Raw genomic sequence first — 19,891 nt, 5'->3', positions numbered from 1 at the left:
ACTCAGCCAACTTATTGGGGGACAGTTTATCAAAGTTACCCGAGTTCCTCTAGATTCCGTCTGGGGAGGATGAATTGGAACACTCATGGAAATGTGGCCGCGTTTTCTGCTTACATCGACTAGGTAACTTCTACAGAAGTCTTGACCAACTAGGGTTTTTTCCTTTTCAATCCTTAATAAGCCACCTGCCTTAAAGAGTATGATGTGCCCACTAGATACCAATTGTGGACACTCACTTTCCTGGGTATGGTCACTCGCCAAAAACTCAGGAGCTCAGACTTATCCTTGTCACTGCTGTCTTACATCATCGATAGAAATGGAGGGAAGGCGGAGGAGAGCTTCTGTGTGCCCAGTGCTGCCTTAGATACCTGAGTGTGTCATACATAATCTCTTAGCCCTTCGTCAGCCCTGCAAGGTAACCATTATCATCCTGTTTTGCAAAGGAAGGACAAAAAATCAAATCAGCCTGAGAACCTTGCCTGAGACCGAGTCAGTGGAAGAACAATCCGGCCTACACTCTCAAAGCCACACTCTTCTGTGACGCGTGATGCTTCCCGCGTACCCATACACACCTTATCATATCATACACATGCAAATTCATTGTCTCCTACTTTTAAAATCCCAACACGTTTTCCCGTTGTCTGATCCCAAATGTGAGTCGCTTCTCTTTTACCTTGCAGAGTATTAGGAAGACAGCTGATCCTGCCCACTGACGAGGGCGTCCAGCATTTCCAGGGCAGCGCTCCTGGCTCCACGGTCCACAGAGCCCCACCCAGTGCCTGCAGACACAGCAGCAACATCAGAGAGTATGTTCCGACAGGCTACTCAAAAAGCATTGTTAGCTGTATTTTACTTATACTCTTACACGTTTATCTCATCCACAAGCCTCGGCACCGCCCAGTTGGGAAATTTAGGTTCTGATGAAGGGCAGGTACAGAGAACAGTTTTTACTAGGATGCTTTTGATTCTGAATCGACAACAGGTGTATGTGTGTGTGTATATATATGTAGATATGTAAAACATATCTGGAGTACACATGCACACAGATGGTAGTTACCTTCCACGTGTGTCCAAAGGCGCTGTGACAGGTGGACTGGGCGCAGGCTGGAAGCCGCCCCACTGTGATGATGGGTTGCAAGCTCCAGGCAGTGGCAGCAGGAGAAATGAAGCTCTGCCCTGCCATCTGTTCCCCAGCAGATTTTGATGACTCTCTATCCATTCACACATATTTGGTGTGCTGTGACACAGTGTGATCCCTTCACTGCCACCAAAGAGGGTACGGACTTGTAGAATGCTTTAGGCTTTTAGAAGCCCTTAATATTTTTAGTGAGTTCTGTATTTAAGTGTTTTTAAGGATTTGAGTTTCTTCCAATGTAACAATCAATAGTTTTTGGGGGGGATTCTGCACTTTACAGATAATTTAAAGTTTCACCATAATCATTTAAGCATTGCATTCTTGGTGTTATATAAACTCCCATGGAGATCTGTTTTTTTCCCATAGGTTGTGCATCTCTGGCTCTCAGTTAGTCCCAGCAACACCCTCAGCCCCTGCCCTGCCAGGCCCTCATGCTACAGGGATTGCTGACCTAGCAGCACATTCATCGCTGGAAGAAGAGGTTTACCTTGTGGATGGGAAGATCGAAGAGTATTTTGCTTTTGACAGAAAAGAGAGGTAAATAGGATTTTACTCGACCTTGACCTCCTAAAATAATATTAATTTATTTGACATTTATTGTTATCGTATGCTCGGTTAGTGTTTTATTTTTTACTCACCCAAAACGTTTCCGTTCTTTGGAGAGTAATGAACTCCCCAGAGCTTTTAGATTCCTAGCTGGAGGTGCACGTGTGGGAACGGTGAAGGCGTGTGCAGGATGCTGTGCCGGCAGACAGGGCTCCTCGCAGCCCTGGTCCCAGGGGCTCCGGTTTCCCTGTCACTGGCTGCCCAAATCGGCCCAAGCAGCATTCCCACCTCTGCACTAAATGTGTGTTTGGTTCCTAATCAGAAACTACAAATATTACCTCATAAAAATTTGCCTCATGATTGAAAATTAAAACATTATAAGTAACACTGATGAAACAAGTCTTAACAAATGTAAGAAGACTGAAATCCAGCGTCGTTTTTGACCTCGGTGGTGTGAAGCTGAAAACTGGAAAAGTCGCAGATAAATATGTGCCAACTAAACAACCAGCGAGTAGGGCAAAGAAGCAACCAAAAGGGAAATCGGAAAACACACTGAGACAAATTAAAATGGAAACGCGGCATATTAAAACCAAACTCATGGGATACACTAGAAGCAGCTCTCAGAGGGAAGCTTGTGGCAGTCAATGCCAGCATTAAGGAAAGAGCTCAAACCAGCAACCTAACTTTATACCTGAAGGAAGGAGAAAAAGAGCAAACCAAGCCCAAACTTAGTAGGAGGAAGGAAGTAACAAAGATCCGAGCCGAAATAATTGAAGAGACTAGAAAAAAGGAAGGATCAGTGAAACCAAGCGTTGGCGTTTTGTTTGGTTTTGTGCCCCCGCCCAGTTTTATTCACGTGTAATTGACAAAGTTACATATGCTACAAAAGGACCATGTGTTTAACCAGGAATATGTGTATCACTGTATGTATACATGTACATACATGGATGTGTGTAGAGGGACTTATTTTAACTCTAAGCATTGATACTGTAGTAATTGCAGTGGGTCTCTATCCTTAGCCATGACAACCGTCTTGGACAAAAGCCAGCGCAGCTCGGTAGGAAATGGCGCAGACTCGGACTTCCTCCTGTTTCCCCTCATGACTGTGTCAGAGATGCCGTGACAGCAGAAGTGTTTGATCGCGTCTGGACAAATGTGGTAGAATTTTTGCAAGAGCTGATTAGAAAACACTGGGAAACCACACTCACAGGTACTTATGTGCAGAATTGGGCTTAATAAAAAGAGAAACAAAATCCCTGCTCCTCAGCTTGGCCATACCTAGAACATGGTCATTGAGACAAGTAGGTGTTCTGACCTTACTCACGAGTGATCTTTAGTCCCTTCAAAAAGGACGCTATTGTTTTTTTGCATTATAAAAAATAATGCAGTGCTGGCTGGGTGTGGTGGCTCACGCCTGTAATCTCAGCACTTTGGGAGACCGAGGCAGGTAGAGCACCTGAGATCAGGAGTTCAAGACCAGCTTGGCCAACATGGTGAAACTCTGTCTCTACTAAAAATACAAAAATTAGCCAGGTGTGGAGGTGCATGCCTGTAATCCTTGCTACTTGGGAGGCTAAGGCAGGAGAATTGCTTGAACCTGGGAGGCGGAGGTTGCAGTGAGCCAAGACTGTGCCATTGTACTCCAGCCTGGGCAACAAGAGCAAAACTCCATCTCAAAAAAAAAAAAAAAAAACAGAATGCAAGCAGGCATGGTGACTCACACCTGTAATTCCAGAACTTTGGGAGACCAAGGAAGGAGAATTGCTTGAACTCAGAGGTTCAAGGCCAGCTTGGGCAACATAGCAAGATCCCATCTGTTCAGAAAATACAAATGAAAAGTTAGCCAGGCATGGTGGTACATGCCTGTAGGCCTAGCTACTCAGGAGGCTGAGATGGGAGGACCCCTTGAGCTCAGGAATTCGATGTTAAAAGTCAGCTATGATCGTGCCACTGCACCCCGTCCTGGGCAACAAAGTGAAACCATTTTCCCCCACAAAATAACAACGCGTATGATTGCGGTCTGGAAAACACAAAGAAAGACACAAGAACAAGGCTGGAAGTCACTTTTTTTGTTATAGTAAAAAAAAAATGAACTAATCGTGAATAATTAGATATTTGTATTTAATTATTCATAATATCATCTGTCACGTCATGTCAAATGTCAATGTAGCTAATTGAATAATCCCTAACTTGTCTTGTTTCAACAAATAAAATGTTCTCTAAACTCAACATTGAATAGAAACAGATCATAAAAATGCCAGTGATGGACGCTAATGACTAGTTTCTCCATCGGTTTCTACAATAAGGCCATAATCCCGTTCACCTAAATCCTGTTCTTTTTCTGGTGTTTAAGGGATGGTTGGCTTTATCACGTGCTGAGACTCTTATTGCCCACTGTGTAATCTGTTTCTCCACGTCCCACCGTGACTCCAGTCACAGCAGCCGGTTGCTCCGTGGGGGTCTCTGCCCTCCGTAGCAACGAGTGTGGTGGGCATAGCATGGACTGGCGGTGGCTCAAGAACAGATATTCTCAATTAAGACTGAATTCTCAGTATTTGTATTAGATAATCTGATGTCTCTGGGAATGTTGATTCTTCTGTTGACACAGCAGGGGAAAAGCAGAGAGAAAAACTGAAAGTCGTTGGAAACAGACTTCTGCATGCCCTCGTTCCGCGCGCTCAGGCTGATGGAGCCAGTGGCCCTGGGTCTGGAAGCTCTGAGGCTCGAAGCATCTCCCTGGCTTCTCATCTGAACCTGCCCCAGGTCGGTGGTTTCACACCTTCTCTCTCTCTCACCTTCCGTCTGTGTGTCTCTCACTTCAGTTTGTCAAGAGCGTTGTTCTATTATACTGTAGTATTGAGATATTTGGGGCTGCCTTCCATGCTGCCTGCAGCGGGGGCCACGCAGGCTTTCCATGGTAACTTACAAAGAAACCTTCGCGATATCACAGTGCCTGGAGTTCTTGATGTCCTGCCCATGAAGGAGGAGGATGTCCTCAGGTTCCTGGCAGTAGGAGCCCAGGCAGGCAGCACCGCCCTTGGCTTCCAGATGGAGAAGTACATCCACAAAAGGAACAGCGATGGCATCTCCGTCATAAAACTGAAAGGACCTGAGAGAAGCTGCTGCTGGCAGCTTGTGCTGTTGTTGCTGTGGAAAGCCCTGCTGATGTCCCTGTCACGTGCTCCGGGAATATGGCCGGTGAGCTGTGCTGAGGTTCACTGCTGCCACCAGAGCCACTCCAACTGCTGGCTGCTTCACTCCTGGCACCTTCGCTCACCAGATCCAGGCAGCCTTTCGGGAGCTCTGTCTGCTGCTGTTACTGATCCCAGAACAACCGCCAGCCTGCCACAGAGGCGTCCTGGGCTAGCCCACCTCCCGTTGCTCTGTGGAGCACAGATCCTCCTTGGTGCTGTGTGGAAGCTGCCATCCCCTGCAACAAGGGAGCTCGCTCAGTGGGCCTGAAGGGGTGGCTGCTGGTTCAGGAAGTTCTGAGCATGTATGGCACCGTTCCCCAGGAATACCCATGGGAGGTCATGCCTGACCTCTGCTTCTGCAGAGACCCTGAAGAGATTGAGAGGGAAGAGCAGCCTGCTGCTAATGAAGCTGTGACCAAGCGGGGGTTTCAGGGGTATGGACTGCCCCAGTGCCTGCTGAGTACTGCCGCCCAGACAGGGTCCAGACCCAGCTCCTGCGTGCACTAACCCTCAGCCTAAGGGTGCAGACCCAGCCCCTGCATGCACTAACCCTCAGCCTGAGGCTGCAGACCCAGCTCCTGCACACACTACAGCTCAGCCTGAGGCTGCAGACCCAGCCCCTGCATGCACTAACCCTCAGCCTAAGGGTGCAGACCCAGCCCCTGCGTGCACTAACCCTCAGCCTAAGGGTGCAGACCCAGCCCCTGCATGCACTAACCCTCAGCCTAAGGGTGCAGACCCAGCCCCTGCGTGCACTAACCCTCAGCCTAAGGGTGCAGACCCAGCCCCTGCATGCACTACCACCCAGTCTAAGGGTGCAGGCCCAGTCCCTGCATGCACTACAGCTTAGCCTGGGGGTGCAGGCCCAGCCCCTGCCGCCCCTGTGCGTGCTACTGCCCAGCCTGAGGGTGCAGACCCAGCCCTTACGTGCACTACTGCCCAGCCTGAGGCTGTAGACTGCTCTGGACGTGCAGGGGCCCGCTATGCCCATTCAGCAAGTCTCTGCTGCAGACTGGAGCACTCAGCCTGCCGGGGAGGCCTCTTCTGCACCTCCCAATGCTCAGGCCAGTGAATGAGGATCAGCTCTCAAGCTGTTCTTCCACAGGCCACCAGCAAGACGGAAATAGGCTGATGGAAAACAAACGTCAGTTTCTATGTAAAACAGTGATATTTGGGTCTGTCTGCAACGTGATTATGTCATGAAGTTAAACAGAAATACCACGTGGCACTGCTCTGAGATGTGAATCTGTTTTCTACCTTTTGGGAGATAAAAAAACACTTTCCCCCTAACATTTCCAGCCAGTTTGAAAATTATGAATGTTCTCCCTACTTTCCACCAAAGTGATACAAGAATCGATGATGAGTCTACATTGGGCCTGCCCAGCATTTATCATTTGCAGTTGAGGCTTTGAGGAGATACACAGGTGGATCAAGCAGTCCCTGAACCAGTGACACAAAAGCTCTGACCCGGGGCAGGTGTAATAGCTTCTGTGAGGGTCGTGCGAAGGAACAAAGCATCGGAGAAGAATCAGACAGCAGTTTGTTCTGATTAGAGGAGGGGGATTGGTCTTTGACACTGGAGGTGAAATTTGAGCAGGAACATGAAGACATGAGCCAGGCTCTTGTGGGAAGGAACTCTGGGTGGCCCATTTCAGGCCAAAGGCATGGATGAAGGAAAGACAGGGCGTTTTTGGGGACTGTGGTTGGACTGAACTTAGGCGTAAGAAACTGGGAATAGCAGCACAGTGGCAAGAACGGGGGATGAGGAATCGCGAGGCCTGTGAGGAGTATTTTTCTGGATATGTTGAACTTTTCTGAACTTTAGTGTCCTTAGCTTATAATGAGGACGATGCTATCTTGTCCAGGGGATTGTTGTGAGGATAAAATCATAGAAATACCGGAGAGCTCCCGCCACGGGGACCAGCACATACTAAGCACTTAATACATTTTTCTTGAGTTGCATTTTTATTGAAAGATCTGGTAGCGGGTGAGGCTGGAAAGGACACGCTTGTTCACAGGAGGCCTGTAGTGTTGTCAAGGGGGATGTTTCCACTGTCCATGTGTGTCAGGGAGCAGAGAAAACGGATAAACGCACACACAGATGCACACACACCCTACATATGCCACATGCACACCTCCACACACACCCCACACAAACACACAACACACACACCCCACACACATGCCACATGCACACCCTCCACACACACACCCCACACACACCACCCATCATACACCACACACACCCCACACACATGCCACATGCACACCTCCACACACACCCCACACAAACACACCCCACAAACACACCACACACACCCCACACACATGCCACATGCACACCCTCCACACACACCCCACACACACACACCACACATCATACACCACACACACCCCACGCACATGCCACATGCACACCCTCCACACACACCCCGCACAAACACACCACACATCATACAACACACACACTCCACACACATGCCACATGTACACCCTCCACACACACCCCATACAAACACACCACACACACACCACACGCATGCCACATGCACATCTCCACACACCCCACACAAACACAGCACACATCATACACCACACACACCCCACACACATGCCACATGCACACCCTCCACACAACACCACACACAAACACCACACACACACCCCACACACCACACACACATACCATGTGCACATATACCACACACACCACTCACACATGCCACACACACCCCTCCACACAACACCCCACACAAACACACCCCACACCATGCACACACACCACACATCATACACCACACATACACCACACATGCCACATGCACACCCTCCACACCCCACACACACTACACACACACACACCACACATATGCCACATGCACACCTCCACACACACCCCACACAAACACACCACACATCATACCCCACACACATGCCACATACACACCCTCCACACAAACACACCACACATCATACACCACACACCCCCCACACACATGCCACATGCACACCCTCCACACAACACCCCACACAAATACCACACACACACCCCACACACCACACACACATACCATGTGCACATATACCACACACACCACTCACACATGCCACACGCACCCCTCCACACAACACCCCACACAAACACACCCCACACCATGCACATACCCCACACAAACACACCACACATCATACACCACACACACACCACATGCACACCCTCCACACAGCCCACACAAACACACCACACACCATGCACATACCCCACACAAACACACCACACATCACATACCACACACACCCCACACACACATGCCACATGCACACCCTCCACACAATACCCCACACAAACACACCCCACACCATGCCCATACCCCACACAAACACACCACACATCATACACCACACACACACCACACACACACACCCTCCACACAACAGCCCACACAAACACACCACACACCATGCACATACCCCACACAAACACACCACACATCATACACCACACACACATATCATGTGCACACATACCACACACACCACTCACACATGCCACATGCACCCCTCCATACACACCCACACACACCCCACACACCATACCCACACCCCACACAAACATACCACACATCATACACCACACACACACCACACACCATACAAACACATAACACATGCATACGCTACACACACACCACACACCCCATGCACCCCACAGCCACACACCACACACATACCATGCACACCACTACACACATCACATCACTCACACATGCCAATGCACCCATCTACACACACACCACACACACACTACACATCAAACACACCATACGCATACCCCACACAAACACACCATGTATCATACACATACCCCCTGCACACACACCACACACACATGCCACACTCACACATACCACACCCACACTACACATCAAACACACCATACGCATACCCCACACAAACACACCATGTATCATACACATACCCCCTGCACACACACCACACACACATGCCACACTCACACATACCACACATATGCCACATGCACCTACATCCCCCACACACCCCACACAAACACTACACACCCTACACATACGACATACATTATATACCACACACACACCCCACACCCCATACAAACGCATACCACATGCACACACACCACACACACACCCAACACACAGCGACACATGAAGCACGCACACACCACACACCGTGCACACACAAATGCACATACACACACCACATACCACACACCAACACACATACACATATGCAAGCACACCACACACCACATGCACACACAACCCACAACATACCAACGTAGGTGCTATGGGGTTCAGAGGAGAAATCTACTTTCAGAGTAGGGTAAGATATGAACCAAGCCTTAAATGATGTAGGTGTGATTTGTTGCAGTGAGAAAGGAAGGGAGACTGTTCACAGCGAAAGCAGGACTGCACACCTGGCGCAGGAGCGTCCCAACCTAAGACCTTTGTGAGACTGAGAGGCCAGAGGCCAGGACAGCATCTGTGCCTCGGGGCGGTGGGGAAAGCAGAGGCTTGTTTCACTCTTAGTAGAGGGGCTTGGCAAGAGGTCTCCGCCGTCTCTGTTCTAAAGAAACTTTTGGAATCGCTCCCTGCTTACTGTGTTATTTGATCGCTTTAAACTGCTCTGACAATTTGCATACAACACTCTCTACTTTAAAAAAATACGTAGCATGAATATCACAAAAAGAACAGTTGATGATAATACAGAAAGGAACCTTTAAATATCAGGCAAAATAAATAGACCTGAAAAATACGGAAATTCTAGAAGCTGAGGACTTTTAAAGTAGCTGTTTTGGTTTTAGAATTCCTCTGTTTGGATAAATGTTAAAAAATAAATGGAAAGCAACGTGAACAGAGTAGAAATAGAGCCTGCTGTGAAATCCTCAAGGTGTTCTGGGGTAATTACAGAAGGTCTTTTTTTTTTTTCCTTTTTTGAGACAGAGTTTCGCTCTTGTTACCCAGGCTGGAGTGCAATGGCGCGATCTCGGCTCACCACAACCTCCGCCTCCTGGGTTCAGGCAATTCTCCTGCCTCAGCCTCCTGAGTAGCTGGGGTTACAGGCACGCGCCACCATGCCCAGCTAATTTTTTTTTGTATTTTTAGTAGAGACGGGGTTTCACCATGTTGACCAGGATGGTCTCGATCTCTTGACCTCGTGATCTACCCGCCTCGGCCTCCCAAAAGTTCTTAAGTTACTCCTCTACGTGTGATTCTGGTTGCCACATCTGTTCATGAATCAGAACAGAATTCCAGTCCCAGAAATCCTGTTCTCCTGAATCTAAATATTACTCTTATTTTTAAAGTTTTGAGTTTTACTTTAAGCTCCTGGATACGTGTGCAGAATGTGCAGGTTTGTCACATAGGAATACATGTACCGTGGCGGTTTGCTGCACCCGTCAGCCCGTCATCTAGGGAAATATTTTAAATCCTCGTTGGTCATACTGTGGGACTGAAGAGGGAGTTAAGAATCACTCAGCCATTAGCTCATGCTTTTGCAAATGTTACCTAATTAGTTCTCACAGGAGCTCTGTGAAGCTGGTATGCCTCTTCCCCAATGTAAAGAGGAGACCTTGAAACTTCCAAGAACAAAGTAAGCATTCCGGAATGACTGACCAGGAAGCTGTTAGAATGGGATTCAGAAGGAAGCTTCTCCGGAGCTCACGCTTGGGCCCCAGGCATCTCACTGCTTCTGGGAAGAGAACCCCTGGCAGGTGTGGAGGGGAGGACAGTGAGGTCTTGGGCACACGGGCCAGCGAGGGGCCTCCATGCCTGGCCTGTGCTTCTCCTGGACCTCTCTCTGCCTTCCTCACCCTGGAGTTACCAGAGGCTGATACACATCGACCATCAGAGCTCCCTTGTCCTTCAGCTTCCAGCAGAGACTGAAGCCGGGCTCTGCTTCCCCGCGGCCTCCCTGCCAGGTCACCCTGGGCCGGTGGCGCTCCTCCCCGGTGCAGCGACCCTCTCCGGTGCAGGAACCTCTTCCTCACTTCTGGCCACTTTAGGCTGGTGTGCTGAATGTCCCCATGGTTAGGAGCCTTGGGGAATTAACCAAGTCGTTGTTCATGTCTCAGCCCATGTCTTTATAACATACCCCCCGTATTAGCTTTTCCTGCAGTCAGCCAGTGAGTGTGCTGTGCGTTTCCTGCTGATGTCTGACAGGTGTCGGTCTGGAGCGGCACTGGGCCGTTGTGATTGTTTTTTCTTTTTTTTACCGTTCTCAGGTTCATCGCTTCTCCAACAGTTTTTATAGTGACATGAATGGTGTCATGACAATTCACGCGAAGCCACTTCAGCACAGACCTGCCTGTTTTCCCGACAGAACGCAGTAAGTGTCAGTATCATGTCCGTATCAGTTGGCGTTACCCAGCCTCTGACTTGCGCTAGACACACTGAAGCCTGCAGGGCACGAGAGATCACCAAGGTCCCGTTGAATCCCATGCTTCAGATGTGCCTGAGCACATCCCGGGGAAGTGTGGAAGAGCAGAAACAGGCCCTTCCGGTAGCAGCCACAACAGTGCTGGTCATGCCTTTGGTTGGGAGAGACAGAAAAGGGAGAACAGGGTCATGAAGTCTTACTCTTGTGTGCTTGACTGATTATTCACAATGAAAGCCTCAGGTCTCTTCCTGTGGATGTTTCTCCACTGAAACAGGAAAGGGTGGGTCTTTCTATTCATTCAACCAGTTCTTAAGAGTCTGTTCCAGGTGTCAGGCACTGTTCTGGGCGGTGCTCACCCAAGCCCAGGCAGTGTGTGTCCTGTTCTCGCAACACTTGCGTCTGAGTAGCTCACAGGATTTCCTTCCCCCAGGAACGAACAGGAGGACAAACCATCGGGTGGCGGGGCCGGTGCTCTCTCCTCCCCACGGCACAGACTGGGACGGGCCTCACACACTCACCGATTACTAACTTCTGCACAGAAAACACCAGTGCCCTGGAGGCTGCCTTCTCTTGTTTCAGATTCACAGAGACTAAAAACCCCCAATGTCTATAGTGACGAAGTTCTTCGGGGAACAAAACTGTAAGTCTTGTTTGTCTCATGCTCAACGGAAGGTCACACAGGGCCTAGATGCTTGTCAGTTAGGGTCTGTGGATGATCCCGAACAGGGCATCCTCTATCCACTGATATGCAGACATTCTCTAATGAGCTCAGTGAGTATTTAACATTCAGCTTGCTCCGGGGTCTTTCTTCGCTGTATACTAGGACATAAGGTCAGGCTCTCTCTGTGACACAGGCAGAATGAGCCTCTGATGGTGGGGTGACCTTGGGTGGATTTCAGTGGCCTCCCCTGTAAAATAAATAATTAGTTAATGCCTTTAAATTACGTAATTAATACTTTTTCAGGGGAGGTTTAAATAAAATAATGTATGTAAAATGCTATCAAATAAAAGGACTGTGTCTGGGATTCTCTTTAAGGCTGCTCTTCTCTGTGTAGGAGTTTCAGCGAAGCTTTTCATCTCAGGGATTCACATCCCACCGTGGGTCCTTAGAAAGGTTCTTGTCTCTTGCCCTCCAGCTAACTTACCAGCATCGCCAGTATTTGTGTAGGTAATAGCAGCTAATGTTACCGATGACCTTCCTTGTTCCCAGCACCAGGTAAAGGAAGTACGTTTGTGGTCTTACTTATTCCCCACCGCGAACCTTTATGTGGGTGGGACTCATGCTATCCCAAATCTGAGATGAGGAAACAGGCCAAGCCTGCCAGAGATCCTCCCCCAGGGAGAGGCTGAGCTGGGCACACCCACACCCACAAGTGCCCTCCAGCTTCGGAGACCACCCACTGGACCCCCCGGCCTGCAGGGAGGCGTTATTAGGAGCTCACTCAGGAGCGGGCGGCTGCCGTCGCGTACCTGGCGGCTGCACTCTTTCCAGATGCAGTCATTATAAACCCCCTTTCAGCTTTTTAATAGGTGCCTGTTGCTTTCAGTTTGGGGCGGATGTTTCCAGCTGTGTTGGGTCTGCTGTGCTGATTCTGTCCGGATCCCTTTGCCTCCTCTGCCTCGCTTCCCCGGTGCCAGTCAGCAGCACACAGCAGCCTCTCTCCTCCTGCCCCAGCCTTCTGGGCCCCGCTGTCACACTTCATCAAGTGGAAACCCATCTCTGCTTCCTACTGAGATACATTCAGATGCCTCTGACTGCACAAATCCCTCCGTGTTCTGACCCCTCTCTCCCTGTAGGCTGGTGATTTTTGAGATTTCTTTTTATTATAGCCACCGCGAGGAGCCCTTTTACACTGTGCTTCCCGGTTGCTCTCCCACGCACGAATTGTAGTCCCACAGACAGGCTGTTTGTGTGCATAGCTGTGCTCTACACATAAAAGGGAAGCTGCGGCTTCACAAGGACAACGCCATCCCGTTTGATCATGCTGCCTCACCTGGCTTCTCACCTACCTGGATTCTGACCCGCCTCATGTTCTCTCTGACCCTCCCCCCACACACCAGCTCTGCGTCTTCTCACCGCCATCCTCTGTCTTTCACTTTTATCAAGATAACATTTTCCCCTAATTATCAGAGTGCTGTAAGTTTCCTGGGGGGCATCAGGATAATACCACAAATAGCAGACATTGAAGACCTCCTGTGTGCCCCAGAAACATAGAAGTCACAGCTCTTGGCACATTTCCTGTCACTTGCCAGTTATCCATCTACCCGTGTGCTCAGTTACATGATGCTGTGTTGCAGGTTGACTGGCGTAGACCACATGGCTTCCCTGCTGCTTCAGACCTCACCGAGCAGGTTACCCCCAATCGGCACAGAGACCAGGGAGCAGAACACAGCAGTTTCTGGATCCCGCCTTGTTTCTGTAAGACACAATTCATTCCGTTAAGTGGACCATTTAGGCAGTATATTGGAAAACAAACAAAAGCAACCTTGGCACTTCCAAGTGAAATTAGTAACGTAAGATCTGAGCAGCTGTATTCAAACGCCTTCATAATCGGTTTCCAGAAACTAAATGGCTTGTGAGAATTTACAGGGAGTGACAGGTTAATTCACCATTTTGTGAAATAAAAGCATGCCTTGAACTAAATCAGGAAGTCCAGGTGTCACGGAAATATCTCATCAGATGGTGTCTCAGAGAGAGCGTGAGATTTGGTCAGGAGAAAGGAGGGCCACGCGATCCTGCCTCAGAAACCCTTCTGTGATTTGGTACAAGTCACTTTAATCTACCCGAGCGTTGGTGTTCTCCTCTATAAAAGGGGACTAATAATTGTTAACCCCAAAGAATTGTTAGAAGGATGAAATGAACTCATCGGTGTTGAATGATTCCTGACGTGAAATCGTGAGCTCAGGAAATTCTGACCCTGCTCATTTTTATCAGGTCTCATTTTTACAGCCCACCTTTGCCATGTCTGTTGCAGTGGAGGGTGATACCTCTGCGCTCAGCCTCCGCTCAGCCACGCAGTCACACAAGGTCTGGGGAGCTGCTGCCAGTACCATGACCAGCTGCCCCCCGGGTTTATAGCCACCCCCCACTCACTCTCACGCAAGTAACTGGTCTCTATTCATTTTATACAACACAGAAGGAGCCCTGTTGTAGGAACATGAAGACATAGAGAAAAACCCTGCCCGGGGCAAGGTTTTCTCTTGTATTTCCCCTGCCACCTGGAGCACAGCACTAGAACGCATTCCCAGACGGCCAGAGTTGCAGCGTGTTAGCCTTGAACCTTCAAATAACTTCGTTTTAGATAAGGCGAACATCACATTAGAAAGCCCGATACTTCACAAATGCGGAATTATATTTCTATTATGGTTTAATATTAAGAGATGAATGTGGCACAGGTTTTTTATCTCTCTCTCCCTGTGGTGACACTGTCATTTTATCAGGTCTAATAGTGCAGTTACATTATCAAAATATATCTCCTCAGGTATTTATCCTTAGGAGACCTGATCCCTAGTAACGTCTAATTAAAAGTTTCCAAATAAATGAGTGAATGGTTGAGCACGTAGAGATTTTCCTTTGTGTTTTTAAGGGTTGTGTTTATTTTAAATGAGAACATATCCTTCATTTAGTACAGAGGAAAGCATCCACAAAACTGTGTGCTGAGGGCCGTGCCTGATGGTATAGAGCGGTCACCTCTTCGAGAAAGGACGGCCACCGTGGAACAGCGGTCAAGGCCCAGCACAACCCATGCGTCCCGGGTGGGTGCTCTGTTCACTGGAACTTTAATTTTGAAAAACATTTGAAAACAATGAAACTTGTCCCTGATGTAATTTTTTTTTCCAACAGTTGGATGCGCCTCGAAAAAGTTCATTGACCCAAATGGAATTTGCTGCTCACACATGGACGGGTCAAAGTATTTTAACAGGTCAGCTTTTCTCCATGTATAAATAAGGTGATGTAATAGGCGAGATTTCAAGTTTCAGAAAGTGAAGTGGAAGATTATCTACCTCGATAAGCCTGTTTTTCTCATGGAGGAGGGAACAGCAAGTGTTTGTGGCCGATGGCCTGACCTCAGAAACCTCAATCGCAGAGCACACCTGCACAGACACACCCTTACTTACCTGCCCTTAGGTCAGCAAGGGGGAAATGCCCACATGCTCTCAATGAGCTGGGGGCCTCGCTCTTAAAAAATGCTGTCTCAGGGGCAGTCAGTACCTCCGTTTGCTATAGAGTTTTCATGCTCTATTTCTAAATGCAACTCTAATCTCAAATTCTCTTTGAAAATCGAATGATAAAAATGCTTGAGAAAGTTAACACAAATTTGCTAATTGCTTTATAACATCGGGTTTTACAGGTAAGTACATCTCAGCCTTGCATGTTGTTTGCAGGAGAAAGTTCTAGTTTGAATACCGGCCGGCGGCGTTTCCACTTCCAGTTACCAACACTTTTTTCAGGGCGGCGGCGGGGCCTCATCAGGGGGTGTGCCGCTCTGGAGTCTGATGTGGGATTTCCACCGTCGCTCTGCTGCCGGCTGTGCAGCCCTAGGAATGTCCCAGTCTCCCTGGGCCTCAGCTTCCTCTTTTATAACAAGCTGGGTAGATAAAATAACTACTGGAAATCTGTGAAAAGGACCTAGCTAGATGCCAGGCATATATTGCTCAAGGATTATGACTTATGATTGTTCCCATTATAGATAATCTGAAATGTCGGGGATAATTTATTGTTTTACAGGGAATCTTAAAGGTATTATAATTGTGAGAGTGAACTGTGTGGGATGTAGGCCTTCTATAATGCAGCTCTGTCACTGTTCACAGCAGCACCTTCTGCAGCCCTGCAGTACGGCGAGGTCAGGGATGCTCCAGCTCTTTCAGATTTTGCTCCTGTGCTAACGGCTCCGGGCTCTGTGCCTTTCTGTTGCCTTTTTGTTGGTGTATGTTCTTCAGCAGCATGAGCGGCTGTTCTCATGGCAATGGCTCATTGTCTAAAAGGCAGCCATGCTACATGGTCGGGTGTTGCTTTTTTTTTTGAGTTGGACCTACTGCAATGTCCAGGCTGGAGGGCAGTGGCACGATCTCAGCCCACTGCAACCTCTGCTTCCTGGGTTCAAGCCATTCTCCTGCCTCAGCCTCCTGAGTAACTGGAATTACAGGTGTGTGCCACCATGCCTGGCTACTTTTTGTATTTTTAGTAGAGATGGGGTTTTACCATTTTGGCCAGGCTGGTCTCAAACTCCTGACCTCAGGTGATCCACCCACCTCGGCCTCCCAAAGTGCTGGGATTACAGGCGTGAGCCACCGTGCCTGGCCTAGGTGTTGCTTTTAACACAAGTGTAGATGCTCGGGGGAAAGTAGCTGGTTAATCATCGACGGTGTATCGAGTGCTCACCCAGTGCCAAGGTCTGTGCTATAGGCTGGGATTCAAACACGAGGGGTGTTTCTGTCTGTGCCTCAAGGAACATTGAGCCTGGCAGGGAAGCTGGAAAAGGCTGTGAGAGGGCGGGCAGGAGCACCTGGTTCCCCTGTCCGGTGGCTGGAGGGCACAGAGGCTTCCTGCAGGAGATGGCCTTCACGAGGGATGAGAGAGAAGGGGCCGAGGGCTGACAGACATGTCTGCGGATGGCCAGCGGTGGGCGGTGCTGAGAGAGGGAATGGGGAATTCTGAGCTTTTGGGGATGCTGACTGCAGCGTGCCACGTGGAGGTGTCCAGTGGGTAGTTAGGGTACACATAAGTGGAGGTTTGGACAGGGAACTGGGTTCTGAACTTGCTTCAAATCTGCACTGTTAATCATTCACCAAATGTCAGGTCAGTGTATTCTCTCATCAGTAACGTTTTTTTTTTTTTTTTTTTTGCTTTAAAATAAGCTATTTATTTTTTCTACAATTATAAAAATAATACATTATCAAAATAGACAACTTGCAAAACACAAAAATCCACCAAGGAAAATACAACCAAGGCCCCCTGATCTCACCACCTAGAGAGAACACGGCTCAAAGATGTGAGCTCTGATGAAGGTGTGACGTGGCACATGCCCAGTGCAGATGTCCCAGGCTCCAAGTGAGGCTGCAAGTCGCCCACACATGCAGATCAGGAGCCCTAAGTCTTGCCCTTCAAAAACGAAAAGCCGCTTCTCCTCCGAACACTCTGTCACGGTCAGCCCACCACGCCACTCACGCCTCTCTGGCCACCAGCTTAGGCAGCTCACCACGATCTGCTAGAACATTCAGGAATGAATTAAAAAGCAGAGTGGATTCATGGTGACCTCTTCGGAATGTCACTCACTGCTTTCTGGAAGAGGAGAGGTGGGTAGAGCCAGTGTCTGGGGACTGCAGTGACCCGGGGGTTCCCACAGGAGGTCCATTAACACGTGGGGTCACATATGGCCGCTTAACTTGTGCAGGACCCAGGGAAGGGTCCACACCTGTCATCAGCGCGTCACTGCCTCTTAAATGCTGACCCAAGACTAAAGAGCTATTAGAAGGGAGCACGCAGCTGCCCAAATGCACAGTTCCAGACTTTCTGCATCTGTAATGACAAGCTAACACTGAGTTCTTTGGTTCAGAATATTTCCCCTCCTTAACCGTTTTTTAATGCTGCAAAGCTCAGTGTGAAGGGAATGTCCAGGCTCCCTCAGGATCACACTGGTTTCTCCTCCCTTCTACCCTGTGCGCAGGAAAACTGGCCACAGGGGACTCCCTGGAGCCCCACCTGGCTCCACAGGGCCTGTGCAGCTGGGAAGGGAGGGCACAGACGCCCAGGGCTGTGGGTGCCAGCCTGTGCATTCTCCGAATGGAGAAGGCCATGCCTGGTGGTGGTGAGAGACACAGGCCTTGGCACGGAAGTCCTAGCTCTGCTGCTGGCTGCTATGGGACCAGGCATTCCCTACAGGTCCCAGCTTCCCCATCTGTAAAATGGGAATAACACTCATTGGCTCCCTCATGGGCTCCTGAAGGGATGGAATAAAACACAGAGCATATAACGTGGTGCCTGGTGCTTAACAAGCCTCAACGTGTCCAGGGACCCATCCTGATCACCAATGAGCCTGTTTATGGTCAACTGTGTCTCATTTAAAAAACAAAACAAAACTGTGCCTTCAAGTTCGGGCTCGGGGTGACCCTGTTCTGGGTCAACCCCCACCTAGAACCAGCCAGGCTTGTGCTGCTGGAGAGGACTGGCCAAGCCAACGCACTCGCCCTCGGGACCAGCGGCGAGCAGCCTGGTGAGCTGCAGAGGCCCCTGGGCCACCGAGGGGCAGAAAACCTCAGGGAAAAGGAGGCCTTTCCACCTGCCAAAGTGGAAGCTTCCCCGCTGAACACCAGATCTCCTGCCACTGTCTGGCCTTGAATCACAACTTCAACAATTCACGGAGGGACCTGTGTTCCTTGATGTTTCCACTGTTCTTCCATTGATTATCTTCAAAATCAAAGGCCAGAAGCTTCTGCACTAATTTCAATGTCAGGCTGAACCTGAGGAATGAATGAAACTATTTAAACTTTCCTCTAAGTCTTCATGGAGCTTAACATAAGCAAGATCCTCGTGAGGGCATTTCGGAATCATTCTGATCAGTCATTCTAAGAGCTACACCTTTCTGCCGTTCTTATCAGCGGCACAACTGTGCAGGGGACATTCCCCCCAAAAGCAAAGCCTTGATAGCACTTGATCTCACATGCGATGTTGGCTCCAGGCAGCGTCCTGCCCCACCTTCCTTCACTCACACCCACACTCCTGCCTCCCTCCTTGAATCCCACACTCCTCCCTCCTCCTTCCATCCCCACACTCCTCCCCCTTCACTCCCCACACTCCTCCCTCCTCCTTCAGGCCCCACACTCCTCCCTCCTCCTTCAGGCCCCACACTCCTCCCTCCTCCTTCAGGCCCCACACTCCTCCCTCCTCCTTCAGGCCCCACACTCCTCCCTCCCTTCTTTAATCCCCACACTCCTCCCTCCCTTCTTTAATCCCCACACTCTTCCCTCCTCCTCCTTCAGTCCCCACACTCCTCCCTCCTCCTCCTTCACTCCCCACACTCCTCCCTCCTCCTCCTTCAATCCCCACACTCCTCCCTCCTCCTCCTTCACTCCCCACACTCTTCCCTCCTCCTCCTTCAATCCCCACACTCTTCCCTCCTCCTCCTTCACTCCCCACACTCCTCCCTCCTCCTCCTTCAATCCCCACACTCTTCCCTCCTCCTCCTTCAGTCCCCACACTCTTCCCTCCTCCTCCTTCACTCCCCACACTCCTCCCTCCTCCTCCTTCAATCCCCACACTCTTCCCTCCTCCTCCTTCAGTCCCCACACTCTTCCCTCCTCCTCCTTCACTCCCCACACTCCTCCCTCCTCCTCCTTCAATCCCCACACTCTTCCCTCCTCCTCCTTCAGTCCCCACACTCTTCCCTCCTCCTCCTTCACTCCCCACACTCCTCCCTCCTCCTCCTTCAATCCCCACACTCTTCCCTCCTCCTCCTTCAGTCCCCACACTCTTCCCTCCTCCTCCTTCAGTCCCCACACTCCTCCCTCCTCCTCCTTCAGTCCCCACACTCCTCCCTCCTCCTCCTTCAGTCCCCACACTCCTCCCTCCTCCTCCTTCAATCCCCACACTCCTCCCTCC

At 49.7% G+C, this 19,891-nt stretch overlaps 1 protein-coding gene and 1 long non-coding RNA gene across 12 annotated transcripts in view; one reads left to right on the top strand and one right to left on the bottom strand.

Annotated features, from left to right (window-relative positions):
* The window catches only part of FAM149A (family with sequence similarity 149 member A), a 55,405-nt gene that overhangs the window by 33,164 nt on the left and 2,350 nt on the right, over nucleotides 1–19,891 (top strand). For 4 of the 11 annotated variants that reach the window (XM_054252682.2, XM_035292476.3, XM_035292477.3 and 1 more), the window contains exons 5-13: nucleotides 681–806; nucleotides 1,502–1,672; nucleotides 2,701–2,891; nucleotides 4,290–4,444; nucleotides 11,138–11,241; nucleotides 11,723–11,932; nucleotides 13,591–13,711; nucleotides 14,920–15,048; nucleotides 15,137–15,215. In XM_054252682.2, the coding sequence (XP_054108657.2) occupies nucleotides 681–806; nucleotides 1,502–1,672; nucleotides 2,701–2,891; nucleotides 4,290–4,444; nucleotides 11,138–11,241; nucleotides 11,723–11,932; nucleotides 13,591–13,711; nucleotides 14,920–15,048; nucleotides 15,137–15,215 (1,286 nt within the window). The remainder of the gene's footprint in view (nucleotides 1–680; nucleotides 807–1,501; nucleotides 1,673–2,700; nucleotides 2,892–4,289; nucleotides 4,445–11,137; nucleotides 11,242–11,722; nucleotides 11,933–13,590; nucleotides 13,712–14,919; nucleotides 15,049–15,136; nucleotides 15,216–19,891) is intronic. The other 7 variants (XM_078366082.1, XM_078366083.1, XM_054252683.2 and 4 more) reach the window with 3 other exon arrangements.
* Nucleotides 3,735–5,949, bottom strand: LOC144581698 (uncharacterized). The gene is made up of 2 exons (XR_013532754.1): nucleotides 5,803–5,949; nucleotides 3,735–5,242 (listed from the first exon to the last, which is right to left on the bottom strand). It is a non-coding gene; the product is annotated as an uncharacterized LOC144581698 (long non-coding RNA).

The sequence above is a fragment of the Callithrix jacchus genome, chromosome 3 (assembly GCF_049354715.1).
Source record: "Callithrix jacchus isolate 240 chromosome 3, calJac240_pri, whole genome shotgun sequence".
In the NCBI taxonomy this organism is placed as follows: Eukaryota; Metazoa; Chordata; class Mammalia; order Primates; family Cebidae; genus Callithrix; species Callithrix jacchus.
This window is presented reverse-complemented; position numbering and strand designations above follow the sequence as displayed.